The sequence below is a fragment of the Dermacentor albipictus genome, chromosome 7, assembly GCF_038994185.2.
Source record: "Dermacentor albipictus isolate Rhodes 1998 colony chromosome 7, USDA_Dalb.pri_finalv2, whole genome shotgun sequence".
In the NCBI taxonomy this organism is placed as follows: Eukaryota; Metazoa; Arthropoda; class Arachnida; order Ixodida; family Ixodidae; genus Dermacentor; species Dermacentor albipictus.
In genome coordinates this window covers 84,856,121-84,871,083 of record NC_091827.1, presented here as the reverse complement: position 1 = coordinate 84,871,083, position 14,963 = coordinate 84,856,121, and the positions used below count along the sequence as shown (strand labels likewise).

At 47.6% G+C, this 14,963-nt stretch overlaps 2 protein-coding genes across 4 annotated transcripts in view; one reads left to right on the top strand and one right to left on the bottom strand.

The window, feature by feature from the left end:
• LOC135899657 (cuticle protein 16.8-like) overlaps nt 1–2,204 on the top strand; it is a 148,688-nt gene extending 146,484 nt beyond the window's left edge. For all 3 annotated transcript variants that reach the window (XM_065428967.1, XM_070521349.1, XM_070521347.1), the window contains 2 exons: nt 90–227; nt 1,835–2,204. In XM_065428967.1, the coding sequence (XP_065285039.1) occupies nt 90–227; nt 1,835–2,191 (495 nt within the window). In that variant the 3' untranslated portion in view covers nt 2,192–2,204. The remainder of the gene's footprint in view (nt 1–89; nt 228–1,834) is intronic.
• LOC135899659 (5-hydroxytryptamine receptor 1-like) overlaps nt 1–14,963 on the bottom strand; it is a 174,667-nt gene that overhangs the window by 96,891 nt on the left and 62,813 nt on the right. The gene's annotated exons all lie outside the window — the stretch shown is intronic.

Below are 14,963 nucleotides of genomic sequence, written 5' to 3'. Positions count from 1 at the left end.
AATCTTTGTTTACAAGGGAGTTATCGCGAAAGCGTTATAATCAAGTTCAATGCGTTGTTAAACATCTACAATGTTTTGCCATTCTTCAGGTTCTCGCCGCTTTCGTCTTCACTGTCGCCACCGCCGTGGGACAGCTCGGCCCTCAAGGCCAGTTCATCCTCAGGCGTCCTGGGACCGTCGTGGCCGCCGGTGCCGGCCCTGGCGCTTCCTCGCCCGAGCCCGTCTACGTACGTTTGCGCCAACCATCCTCTTTTACAAATAGCAGGTTTCCAGATTTCTCCACAGGCGTGATTGAGTAGCATCATTGCAGTAGTGATAGTGGGGACTCTTAGTGGCAGTAGTACGCTGTCTGCAGGGCGTTATCTCAAACTTTTGTTTAGAACTCCACCTTCTTTGAATCGAGGTTTTACTTGGCTCTTCCTCACACTTTGGGGTACTGGCTCCTGTGTTGCCGAGCAGACAACTTGGGGCACTGGGTATGTCCCATTGATTGTGGTGGCGCAGCCAGAAATTTTCTTCAACGATGGGGCGAGGGGAGGAGGAGGGACGCACATATCTTATCGTGGACATGGACGGGGAGATATGGGGGAGGGGCTTGGCAGGTCGTATTCTAACAGAGAAATTCTAGGGGGGGGGGAGCACGTGCATAGTGTGTCACCCATGGCTACGCTACTGGCTGGTTGTGTGCCCATCCTTTGTCTATCACTCGGAATGGGTATGTGCGAACTCTGAGGCAAAGGGGAGGGGGGATGCTCTAAGTGACCTTGCATGTGTGCCTTGCTTTTGTGTGCGCACAGCACTCTTCAGCATTCTCCCCACCACAAGCATGCTCACATCGCTTTCGTCCTCGTCACAGGGACATAACAGCTACAGGCGACTAAACTTTTCGTGTCATACGCTGCTGCTGCTACCTTACTAAGTCAAAGAAGCTTCGTGTCATTTAGCTCACAACACTGCGTGGGAGCAGAGTGGTTTTTAGGGCCCCAGATAAATGCACTTAAAGCGCGTTGTAATGCTCTCAGCGTTCAACTGCTGTGCCAGTGACATTTACGGAATTGCGGTGTAAGATATTCTCGCGGTAAGATGCTCGCTTTCTGTCACTAGAGGAAATAAGTTGCTTTCTTGAGGAGTGAAAATTACTTTTCAAAAAAGTAATCAGCCTGTAAACTATATACATACATATGTATTATCTTGTAGGCTGCTTACCCGTTTTCTAGTGATCAAACGCTTGAAACTCTAAACAGTTTCTACTCGCAAGTATTTACTATACAAGCGCTTACATCTGACAAGTCCCAAACTTTGAAGCTTATATATAATTCTGACAATGCATGGGCACAATTGTCATGTGGCTGGAGCCAACTGATAAGTATCACTTGCTTGACAGGTCTCGACATAGCAAAATTCGTTGCATCCTTATTGATGCTGTTTGTGATGATTAACAACGTCATGCTAAAGGGGCAAGATCGAAGGCGAAAAACGGAACCTTTCTTTATTGCTGACGTTTTTGCGGCATGTAATCGTAATAGTAACCGCGAAAGGAATACAAGATAACTGCGTCAAATAAACATGAACAGATATCACTAGCGAAGTTTCGTTTCTGAGTATTCGATGCATACAAGGTGGTCAAAACAAAAGGCAGTTTTCAACATAAGGCTTTTCCCATCACTGGTGTAGAGTACGCTCTCTATAATGAACTTTAAAGTTCTTTCACCGCCTTAAGGCTAAGGTTGCGAACGTTTTTTACAGTGTAGCGCCACGAGCCGAACGTCTACTCCAAGATATACAGAGTTCTGCCCTTCGCGCATTTAGTCCCGCCTTTTATTTAAAACCGCAGCCGCCGCAGCCGTACAGTTTCGGCTACGACAACGTGGACGAGTACGGCACGCAGTCCTTCCACAAGGAGGAGAGTGACGCCAACAATGTGAAGACCGGATCCTACGGCTACCGGGACGTCAACGGCACCTACCGGAAGGTGACCTACGTGGCCGACGCCGACGGCTTCCGGGCCACCGTCGACATGAACGAGCCGGGAACCGTTACCGGCCACACCGCCGACGCGGTCTTCAGCTCCAAGCAGGGCCCCGTCCTGGGTGCGGCCAAGGCGGCCTCAGCTCCCGCCGCTGTCTACGCTGCGTCGGACCGGGCTCCGTTGTCTCGGGGACAGCCCACGCGCGTATTTTTTACAAATTGATGCAGAAGCAATGTTCGTCGTCATGTTTGTGGAAAGTAAACGATGATTGTCCAAAGAAAGCACCACGCCTGTTCTGGTCGTTTGCACCTGCTTAAAAGAAGTTATCTGGTGTAATTACCTGAAGTTGCCCTTCGTTACTGGCTCGCACGCATCAACTGGATTGTGCCACGAGACGGCGACGGGTGATAAATGAATAGATTTTTAAAAAATCCTTTAAAGATTGCTGAACATGTTGCTTCTGTCGGAAAGTACAGGTAAGAGGACAGAGGAGCGCCATCCCTCTAAAGATACTCTGTTCTACCTCCCCACCTCTCTATTTCAGCTACATAGTGCTGTTCACCGCTGTGTAGAGCAGTGCTGCTATCGTATCATGTTTTGGACGACGTCGCTTGGTCGTGGTCCAGAACGCTCCATTTTTAGCGAAAAATCAATTACAGATGACGATGATGAATTGCTTAAATTTTCTTTTGTTTTAATTTGAGGTGGGCGAATTTCAACTTTATTTCAATACGGATCGAATAGGAATAGTGAGTACCGAATATCAAATTAGATATAGGATAACCAAACGCAAGCGCAATGCATTAGGTAGAACTGACTAGTGCAGAAAAAAAAACAAGAAATAACACAGCTAGCAATAAGGGACAAAATATCAGTTTTAATCACGAGGTCAGACATAGTCGTATAAAAACTGCAGAAATAGTATCTCAACATTTTCAGCGCCTACTTGCAAACACTATTTGCCAGAATTAATGCCCGCTTATAAGAGCTTTCCAAAAACGCTAAGTAAATGGCCGCAGAAAATAAGTCACAAGTTGTGAAAAAAAGAAGAAAGCTGTTCAAGGGCCCGTTGCAAGGACAATATCTTTGTGTGCAGCGGAAAAGATATAACTGCTATTTCATTATACATTACCAATAAACACTAAATCACTGGTCAATCAAAATCAATGGTCAAAAAATCAATGGTGGTCAATTTCGCCGCGAAATATAAATAAAAGATTCACCGCTCAAGTACTCCATAGAGGGGGTTAACTAGTGAAGTGCAAATGTGCGGCCCTGGTGGGCTAAATCTGACGGTTCATTAAACGACGGCTTGGTAGGGCGCCGGATCATCGGTACGCAGTTGCTGCTTGCGCTCGGCTGCACGAGCCTGTTCTTGTGCCCGGGCTGCAGCATCGGCATGGCGTAGACGAGCTCGTTCCCGGTTGTGCTCGCGGCGTGGCTGATCGAAAGCTGCCTGCTCCTCAGATGTACGTGGGACGCGTGGCCAAACCATTTCGGAACCGGAGAGAAACGGCTGCGCACGCGCTCAGCTGCGACGGAGAGCGACGACTTCAGTACTGGCGTAGCCATTCACGCGCCTCTATTCATTTTTTTTTTCTTCCGCGCATGCGCTTGGAGTTGAACGTCCGGCCGCCGACCACGAATGCAAGCGAAAGATCCAGGGAAAGCTATGAGCTTTAAGAGGACGCTTTAGCTGATACTCGATGCCCCCTATTCAAGTACAAGTAAAAAGCAGAAGTTCTCTTCTTAGATGACCCCTGGGCCAATTTTAATTACATTTGTTGAAATTCAGAGAGAAAATTAAACTCGCTTTACTCGCTGCTGCTGCCGCACTCGCTCGAACCGGCGTTTTTACAGTAAGCCTCCGTACTCATCGAATGTGATGTGTTCATGTTTGTTTGTGCGCGCTGAGACTATCCGTGTTAGTTAATGTAGTAAGCGAATGTTTTCAAGTTTATACGACCGGTAAACCTACTAGCATTACTTCGTATTGTTGCATACTAATTTGCTATCGCAGTCTATGCTTCGCCTTTCGGGCGACACTGCGATTTTTTGTCTGCTACAAACCTTCTCGAACTGCCTTGTGCCTGTACCTGTGCATCTGCTACACGGTGTTCTACCTGGTGTATTAATATGCAACTGCAATGCAAAATGTGAACGTATTGACGCGAGGTGGTGCGCATGTACCATCGCGTGTCTACTGTGAGTTAGGACAGGTTTACAGGGGATTTTTTTTTCAATGCAGGCTAGCAAGCGATGGCCTGGCTCAATCCGATAAAACATTAACCCGTTGTGCATAGTCGTAGAATGAGGGCCGCAATGGCAGGCGCTCGCACAGATGAGCACGCTGCTGTAATAAATACCACGAAAGAAAGAACAATCGCGTGGCTCAGTAGCTGACTCCCACAAAACGGGCTTGGGTGCGATCCCGGCGGCAACTACGCTTTTTTTTTTCTTTCTGATTTCCGGCGATAGCTACTACGGACACCGGCGGCGGTGGCGGACGCCATCCCCAACCGATTATTTGAATGAACCCACAACATGCATACCCTCTGAAAAAAGGAAATCGAAAGACCGTTGTTCTGTAGGATTATGCGTGTCATCGCGGTGGAAAGACAGCAATGTAGGATTTCATCGTTTCGAGAAAGGCGCAAACGACGCGCATTTCAAAGAGCAACTTCCCGGTACTTCTTTCTTACCGGCAAGTAGGCCATTACTTTCTCTTTATTTATTTTAAATACCTCGCTGCCGTTTCAAATCGAGGCGTAGACTTTGTTTAGGCAGGTAATTTGATAAATTATGGTGACGCACGCTTAAGCTTTATTTGCTTTTCTTTGTTTATACTTTTCTGCCCTAGCATTAATGTTACTAATACCTTAAGCAGCGGCAACATTCTCGCTAATGTACTTTCGTCTGCAGGCACGGTGGCAGGAATGATAACTACCTCGGAAGGTCTACCGTTGATCATGACACATGTCATGTTGACAGGCGACGCATCGTTTTCATAGCAACCTTTAGTTCAGCGGTGCAACCAGGAGATGCCCTTTTCTCCTTGAACGCGGTGAGATGTCTGTTTCTTTGTTCGCCAGAACAACAGAAGCAAGCGCGAACTGCGCACGTTCCAGCTTTGGAGCGTTTGACCTGCGCACAGCAGCGCTAGTTTGCATTCCGACACTGCGCGCGCAGCTAAATGCTAAATTCCATTACAACTGGTTCAATACATTTACAATCCGTGCATCTACACTAACACAACTGACTTTGTCGAAAGAAAACCCTCGCTAAATTTGGAAACATGTTGGAAGAAACTCAACTTGGTCCGATTGGTTGTTATTCACTTCTCACGTTTCACCGAGTTGGAGAATTTTTTTTAAGGTGGGAGGTGTCTGCTGTGTTGCCCAGCCTGGACAAGACCCTACAACACTGCGAACTGCAAGCACGAACTAGCGCCATTCATCACACATGTACCTCATCTCACGGATCAGCTTACTATAAAGAGAAGTGTGCACCCCGAGAGATACACTGACCAGGTAACTTAACAGTCTTTAGCCTTGTGTTATCTGGGCACAATATCTATATTTAGCTTCTGAAAGCACAACGTACGTTACTACCTATATATCGTGGGACGCTACGTGATATACCGCAACACGAGGCACTGTGTGGTGTTGCCTATGAAGGTCAAAAACAGCTAAGTTTCATACCTAGGGCAGTTTAGCAGCGCCGCGAACAAGTGCTTGCACCCCTTGGGAGGTCGCTACGCACAAACAATACCGCTTTTTAATCTTCGGTTAGCTTGAAAGGCTGCTTGTCTTAAAAAAAAAGCCATGTGGCTCGCTGAGCAGGCCGGATGCTTGCACGCACAGCGCAACTATTTCTGCAATATTGTAGCTAAAACCCCCGAAACTGATAACGGTGATCGGAGGCAAGGACCCCTTGCGCTTTCACAAAACACTATGGTTCGACACCATAAGAGGAAGGAAAAGGTGGAGAAGGAAAGAAAAGGAGGTTAATCAGTTTAGCTCAACCCGTTTTCTACCCTACACATGGGAGCGGGATGGGGGCTGAAAGATGGGGAGGAGAGAGAGAGCACATACCACAGCACACACATCGTCAGTTACAGTCCGTCACGCTTGCGTGGTACGTGACATCACTGTCACAGCCGCTTGTCCAAGCCCGTCTCTTTCAAAAAGCGTAGTCCCTTCGTCGCCTTCAGCTGCGATGCCTTCTGTCGGCGACATGTGAAAATCATTTCAACTGACAATGGTCTATTATCAAGGTAAGCTAGAACGGACGCCAGGGACTGTCTCTGAACATTCTATTCAGGACAGTCGCACAGAATGTGTTCTAGCGTCTCCTCGCAAAAACAAGCATTGCAGAGAGCGTTGTCGGCCATTACAATGCGAAATGAGTAAGATTTCGTGAATGCCACCCCTAGCCATAAGCGATGAAGCAGAGTGGCCTCTATTCTGAGGAGTCCACTTGGCATACAGAGATGCATCAAAGAGGGCATGTGGTATTGACGATTGCTCCGCTTAGTCTGGCTACTTGGTGTGCACCATAGAGAGAGCGTGATCTCCTGTGCAAGCACTCGAAGTCTGCTGGCGACATAAAAAATACCATAAAAGAGAACGGTAAGCAATAGCACCAGGCAGAAGAACCACCGTAAACTTGGATGTAGCAGCTATCTTTATGTGGACAGTGTTGCAAGCACAAGTGTAATGGATTCTGGAGTGGCCAGTTGTTTTAATGCAAATAATTGCTGCTGAATGCGCTCATTTTACATGAAAATACAGCAAACTATTCCGGACATGTTGAATATTGTTTCAATTCAATACTCAGTGGAGATCCACATGAGCCTAGTTGGTACGACATCATTCAATTTTCTGCGATGCTTTTTGCACTAAAGAAAACAACAAGAACAAATTAAACACAGATAATTGTTTGCCCTTGTCCTTCTATTTGCTCTCATAGGGCGGAAACCAGAGCAGGAAATTGAATGCACAGAGCTTTATTTTAACATTTCGTAAGGCAACACTAAACAGCCACAAGCTCAAGAAGCTGAGCTGTTGTTGTTGCCTCAAAACCTGAACTCATGCCGGGCGCCAGCCGAGCTTCTCGTTTCGTCTTCTTCAGCGCCCGTGGAATAACAATTAGAGAATGTCCCTCTTTACAAATTATACGATCAATCGATCAATAGATCAACCAATCAATATGACCTTGGAGCACACTTCACTTTCTGCAACCCTTTTTGCCCCCTCCCCCCCCCACCCCCGTCTTCCTTTTTTTTAGGTTTGCTTAATCTCGAGCTGACTTTCCTCCAAACAGCGACAATGGGAATGCCAGTGTTTCTTTTTTTTTTCGACAGTCGTTTTCATTTTCGTTTTCTTGCTGTAGCGCTGTTCTACGAAATCAAAAAGAAAGAGAAGAAAACTAGTAAGAACCCGTGCGAAGCAAGTAAAAGCTACGTTCACCCCTCTTTTCGAAAACAAGGCATTAAGCCAGGACCGGGGCTCGGTTCGCGCCTGACCCGTCAGCGGTACATTGGCGCGCCTCCCCTGCTCTATCGAGTCCCTGCCAGCGACACCTGCTCGCCAAGGCGGCGCCCCCGAAGGCCGCGGGAGGCGGCTTTGGGACAAGGGCACCTCGCGATGGCCGCTTCGGCGACGAAAGACGTTGGGCTCACTGCGCAGTTTCGTTCCAGTTTACCTCGTCATGAGGGAAAGTTCAGTGCGAGATCGGGTGGCCTTCAGTTTCTCCTGCCTTAAATGTAGACTGCCATTGAGATGTATACCCGTATAAGTTTAACTTTCGGTAGGAGCAACAGTCTGGGCAAAATTAGGTGGTTTCTCGTAAGCCCAAGTGTAAAAAAAAAAGAAAGGAATGAACAGTCGCTGAACGCGACCCGCTAATTTGACTAAACCGAACTTACGCAGCCGCCACTATTGCCAGCTGTTACTCGGTGCATCGAAATGCCTGGATCGATAGACTTGGCGGACGCCGACTCTGGTATAGCGACATAAGGACCCGAACTTGCACTTCTGGGGAGGCAAACAGCTACGTCAGCGTCGACAATGACGTGGAAACCTGCACGGCGGATGTCGCGGAAATAATTGAGGAGGCCCTCGAGGTGCCTCTGCTGGCTGATAATTATGGTGACGACTCCACCCAGCGATCTTCACCCATGAAGCGGTCGATAATGCTCTGAACGGGTTGAAATGATGTTTTTTTGTCCAATTGATCGCACTGAGTACCGTTTGAGCAAGCTAGACCAAATTGCAGCTATTGGGGTTGCACGCTAGTCTGTACAGCGCCGATAAGAGACAATTTTTCAATAGCTTAAGATTGCATAAGTTACTCAGTAATACTTTGTACTATTCAAATCTAATAAAGGCCACTTTTCCAACTGCCTCCTTAATTTAATGCTTGTTTGAGTTATAGTTTTGCATCTTGGGTAGTTCGTTGCACCAGAAATATTAGAGTTTTAGCTGTTGACATCACTTTTGTTAAGATGGCCTTCTGATAATAGAAGCAAATTTTCACGGTCGCTTCGACTTCGTCGTAACTGGACTACGTTGTAGTTTGAATTGGTAACTTTCAAAGTATTTTTCGTACACAACATGTTGTTGCTCAAAATGTCGCCGCCTGTAGGCGTGAGCCTTTGTAACCCTCCGTGAACTCAAATATAAAAGGTCGCCGGCAAAGGTTCAAGCTCAAAATTCAGCGGCGATTACGATACTCCGTAATGCGCAATTTTAGCGCAGCTGTGTAAGTGTTTTCACTTCGCGATAAATTGGCTGGAACGGCCAATCTCCCTCGTCGCGGGATCGAATCATGGCCTCGGTGGCCGCATTTCTATGGGGACGGAATGCGAAAACACCCGTGTACTTAGATTTAAGTGCACGTTAAAGAACCCCACGTGGACAAAATATCTGGAGTCCTCCACTACGGCGTGCCTTGTAATCAGGAAGTGGTTTTGGCGCATAAAATCCCATAATGTAATTTTCAATCTCCCTCGTGTGGCACGTTGCCAGCAGAGCTAAGTGTGACGCGACTGCCTCGCTAATCTAGAAATCACGAGGAGAAGCGCGTGGGTGACGCGTGGATGACGCGTGGGTGCGATTCACAGGAGCCGCCTCAGACAACGCGCCGCTCATGCAGCGCTTTGTTTCCATGCGTACTGGTTTGCGCATTACAAAGAATAGAGTTGCCTTTTCCTTTTCGGTACCTACATCTCCCCATCTAGACGATTCGAGGGCGACCGACGAGATTTCCCGATGGCGACTCCTGGACCCTGAATTATAACCGGTGACAATATGTTCATCATTTGCGTTGGGGAAGCTCCGGAATAGATTCCAGGGGCCGGAAGCTAGTGCAATTTGCTTTAGGCCGCGAACTTAGCATTATGAACCATGGCAGTCCTACGTACTTGCGTGGCTCGACTTATAGCAGTTGCTTGGATTTGACTTTGGAGTCACGGCGTCTTGGTCAAAGTGTTCGATGGCTTTCTGTTGTCGAGACGCATGGAAGTCACCATATTCCCACCTTCTTGAGAATCATGGTTCTTGGCACCTCCTCCTTTTGAATTTCTCTACAAGTAAGGTGGTCAACTTATAAGACAAAGGGGGAATAGGCATGCAAAGAAGGATTTGCCTGCAGCATTGAGGACTTCATTACAAGTGTGCAGGAAGCGTATAAGTACATCTCGACATGTACAACAAAACGTACGGATTTCGACATGGAGCTTGAGTGACTTCGAACAATTCGTAGAAGGGCCGAGAGGCGATACAGGTGCAAGTCAATTCATGACCTTAGAGACGCCCGACGTATACAAAAGAAAATCCGATGACGTATGGAAAGGCTGGAGGAACAACGGTGGAAGACGTTCTGTGAATCACTTGACCCTCGAAAGCCACTGTCTATCATATGGAGGACGGTGCGCAGTCTTGGTTCGTCACTACAACAACGACAGCGATTCTGCGCCACAGCCCTCCATCAAGGCTTTGCGCTGGTTGATATTGCCGACGATCTATGTGTGAAGACTGCGGGTAGTATGGTCACCATCAATGGCGAAATTCTGGGCGAGGTCCCTGCGACACGCTTTCCAGACTTGAATATGTGCTTCTCACTTGAACTGGACGCTGGTCTAGCCACATGCAGGCGCTCATCGTCACCACGACCGGAGGCATCACCTATGCTGCTTTATGCCAGCTAGGTGAAGATGGCCGACGTGAACTTCTGGAATGCTGCAATCAGCCATGGAATGATGACGTTATTTCTGAATGGTGGAAGTCGCGCCGCCCGATACCACTCCTGAAGCCTGAAAAGTCGCCACTTGACCTAGCATCCTACCGGCACATTGCGCTATCCAACTGTATTGAGAAGGTCATGGAAAGAATGGTTCTCACACGCCTCAAGTGCTATCTTGAGCGCCATAACGTATACCCCGAGGCCATGGCTGGGCTCAGAAGAGGCCGCTCATCTGTTGACAACGTCATCAACCTCGTGACGTCTTTACAACAAGAACACCTCAAACATATATCGGTCGCACATATCGGTTGCGGCTATGATAATGTAACTCATGAAGTCATCCTTGATGCCCTAGAAAATAATGGAATTGGTAGGCGAATGTTTCGGTGACTTCGGGGCTATCTATTCAAACGATCCTTCTTTGTTCAAAGTGCGGATGGCCAAACCACTGACCATTACAGTTGTGGTAGCGTCCTACAAGGCGGCGTTCATAGCACCACTATTTTCAACCTTGCAATCATTGGTCTTTCCGCAGTTCTACTATATACAGTCAACCTTTCCATATATGCTGACGACATATGCATATGGGGCTTCGGCCTTTACGCGTCCCCAGTTGTGTGCCCGGCTCCAAAAAGCGGTAATCCTAATATCGTCGTCTTCACGTGCTCAAGGCTTCAGCATTCCGACCGAGAAGCCCACCTTAGTCGCTTTTACCCACAAGCCCACCACCTGGTACCCCATTTCTATTGACCACCAAACAATTTTATACACAAATTATCACCGATTCTTAGGCTTTATTATTGACAGAGACCTTTCATGGAGCCTCACGTACTGAAAGAAGAGGCTTACCTCTATCGCCCATGTGCTAATGTTTCTTGCCGGTAAAATGTGGGGCACATCCGTGGCATTAATGCTTCAACTATACAGGACGCTTTTCCTAGGATACTTTCGATATAGCGGACCAGTGGTCTCCAATACTTACAAAACTAGCACCCGTGTACTACAGAACATTCAAGGCCAAGCCCTTCGAACATGCCTGGGGCTACCTCGGCGGGCGTCAAGCGTAGCAAAAACTGCCACCGCGACAGACTACCCTATAACGACTTAAGTAGGTGTCGACTCGGTACCGCGCACACAAGGCACCCTCTGGAGTGCCATAAGTTCCATTGAATATAACGCTGCAGTGGAAAGCCGTACGGCGAGGCGAGGCAAGCAACCCGACTTGTTACATGTAGTTCGTTCTCCTTGCATGAAATTTACTATGTACTGCTTATTGTCACGTGTTGGTGACGATGAGGACGCATGCACTTTCAAGCGCCTCGCTTAGCAAAATAAACTTTCGATTGGGCAGACTTGTGCCCATAGAGCCGATGAACCCTATAATAACAATAGCAGCAAGCACAGTGACGTGTGATAAATGTAAACCCACCGGTCCACTCCATTTGCTATTTCTATAACTGTATCGACGCACGTTCCATAGTAATCGCTGGTGTTCGCGCATATGAGAGAGCAGCTACAGTGTTCGCGTAGCGCGAGAAATCAGATGAGGTGACTCTCGTTCGCAATATGGAAGCGGTTACAACGTTAAAGAAATGTCGGACACTGTACGCGTGTCTTGCCCGAGCAATGAACCCATAACAGCGGTAACCCGGTGCAAGACGGTGACGAGAAAAATAGTGAAACAATCTGGTCGAGGAAGCTAAACATTTCGACAGAATTGCCTGTCTGGTTGGGAAATTGATTAGAACTTGAAGTTCTAATCTGGTCGAGGGTTTGGCGAAACATTGTCAAAGGCACGACAAAGTAGAAAAAAGCGTACTCTTGACTAATGAAAATAAAACGCATAATCACGTTTCGCAAAACAATGGACGCGTGACAATTTTCTAAATATTGGACCTGAGAATTCGGGTAAGTGCTGAAGTACAGCGGAGCAGTACCGCTGGCTCGACAGGACATGCTTTATATTTCGGCGTATAATATTATTTTGGCAACGGAGTTAGCGCCGCATTCATGCAAACAGTGACAACATCCTTGAGCAGTATTCACAAACGCCTACTTTGGTCAGAAGTCCCGAATGTGGAGTTTGTCGGTGCAAACAGACGATTGCGCAACCTTCCGTGCGACTGTTCTAGTTTCCGTGTGCAAAGAAAAGTGCTCTGCAGAACACTGAACAAGCCTGAAAAATCACCCCCTTTCGGCAAAGAAAATCCTTGGACATATGGTGCGGGTCGACGTCAACCCGAGTCGATGTAGAACCACTTGCTGTCCCGATACTTATTTTTTAAGAGCATCGGGATTGCATGTATGAATGGCTGCATCGTTGTCAGCTCCTTTTCTCGGGTTTGTGCGGAGATTTTATCGCCGTATAGTGTCTTCTTTTGTTTCTTCAGCTTTTAAACATTTCCCTTCATCCACTAGTGCCTAGTAGCCAAGCGGTCTATTAATACGGCCAGCATGTCCTTTATCTCCTTTGGCCCGTTTCTCTTAGCAAGCAGCGCGAACCAGTGTATGCCACGCGCCCGTTGAAACTTTTAACTCGCGGCGTCTTCAATGATTCCGCGCGTTCATTCTGACCGATCATTCTTACGCATCGTGCGCGCAGTTTTCGATGAGCGTAACAAGCCTGGACGCAGCGCCAACGCAACCGGTCGTGAGTTTACAGCAATGTTGATGGCGACCGACGCGGATCAATTGGCCGCAAAAGCGCGGCAGCGTTTCGAACTCGAGGCCGCTCCTTGTTAAAGCGGACTGGGGTCGCGCGTTCCGCGGTGCCTCCCACCGTCCCGGGGATCGATTTATTACGAGAGCGTCTCGCATTGCGGGCCTCGGCATTTCGTTGTGCCGGCTCCGCGGACTAGCGCTTTGTGTACGCCCCACTTCGACGAGCTTCTGTAATTAGAGGCCATCGCGCGGCGACCCGGGGCTGCACCGTTTAAAGTGGGACCAGCGCGGAAGCGGCGGGTTCGTCGTGCCTCTGAGAGATAGCTCTCCGACTGAGGGCGTATGCGTGTGTTGTGTTTGCGGTATACGTCCTTGGCGTATGTGGGAAAAAAAACGTGTCTTTATAGCGACATTGTTTTACAACGTATGGTCCTCGAAAATCTCGCTGCGTCAGCTGGTGTTTCTGAGCTGTGCTCAGAACATGATGACTGTGCATAAAGATTTTTGCACAAGTTGAAAAATGCTACGGGATCTTTCTTTTCGTTGTTCTCTGATATGTCTTCAGTGTGTTCACTCTTGTGCACCTAGGCTTCGAAGCTGTAGCATCTGTAGCCGGTGGCTGCCCATTCGTGCGCCAGCGTGAGTGATTTATTTGGATGAAATGGGAAATGTTCGCAACAGTTGTGTCACCCGCCGTGGTTGCTCAGTGGCTATGGTATTAGGCTGCTGAGCACGAGGTTCCCGGCCACGGCGGCCGCATTTCTATGGGGGCAAAATGCGAAAACACCCGTGTACTTAGATTTAGGTGCACGTTAAGGAACCCCAGGAGGTCCAAATTTCCGGAGTCCCCCGCTATGGCGTGCCTCATAATCAGAAAGTTGTTTTGGCACGTAAAACCTCATAGAAAAAAATATAAAAAAACAGTTGTGTCGCCGGCCTTCGCCGCAAGCAATAAATTGTTTGACGATGAAAGCATGATTACATGACGGTTAATGAAAGACGCTCTGTCAATAAAGCACGTTTTGTAAACGGAAACAAACAGTAAAACTTAAGAAAAGTAAGAACAATATGTCACTTTCTGCACTTTCTGCAGTTAAACACAAGTCAATTGAATATTACAAGATAAACACACAAGTATATATATAAAAATAATTAAGTGCTTCAATACCAGTTTCAGTAAAGAACGGCAGGGACGTGCCAACTCTTAATGCCGAAATATAATGTCGTCTTTAGTAAAGAAGGTTGTTAAAAGTTTTAGAGCTCGACAGCACGAGAAGCTGCGTCTTTGAATGGTGCCAAGATTTCGGGAAGTCAGAGATTCCGTGCAATGCGATCCCAGAGTACGCCGCCCGTCAACGTCACGAACCGCTGAAAATATATGACGCATGAGACCGTTACTGCGTGAAAATTGTCGCGGTGGTGTGCCCGTAATATCCAATCAGAAGTTGAATAGGTTACGTCCCTATATCTTATGCTACTATTTCGAGAAACGGAAACTGAATGTGAAAATTATTGCGCACACATTGACAGGCGAAGGAGGAAATCCAGACTGATCATTGCTGCTGAACTTTTAGAAAAGGCCAGAAGCGGCCTCATCGTTTTGTCAACCTCCATTGCCGGCCATGAAAGTTGTTGCTACCACGATAACCCTCAAACGTAGCGACAAAGCGCCCAATGGTGATGTCGCACTCCACCTCTGTCTAAAATGTGCAGTGCCCATTTAGCGGTAAATGTGACAGGAATCCGTTAACATTACGTCGTGTCTTTTTGAGGTGCTGGGTCCATGATTGAAACCGCGCTCACCACATTCTAAGCTGCTGCTGAGGAGCTCACACGACACACCTCTTGCCTCTCGGAGAGGCGAAACGCAACTGAATGGATGGATGTGTGTTGTTTAGTGGCGCAAGGGCCAGGTATGTCCAAAGAGCGCCATGACTGATAATATTGTGTTAAACGCTGATCTGTGAGTGGCGATGGTGGGATGTAACATGGCTGTAAAGTGGCCTAAAATCAATGAATGTCATGGAAGCGTAAAATAGTATATAGCATAAAATTATGATAGTGATACATGTAGTGGTCTGTGGAT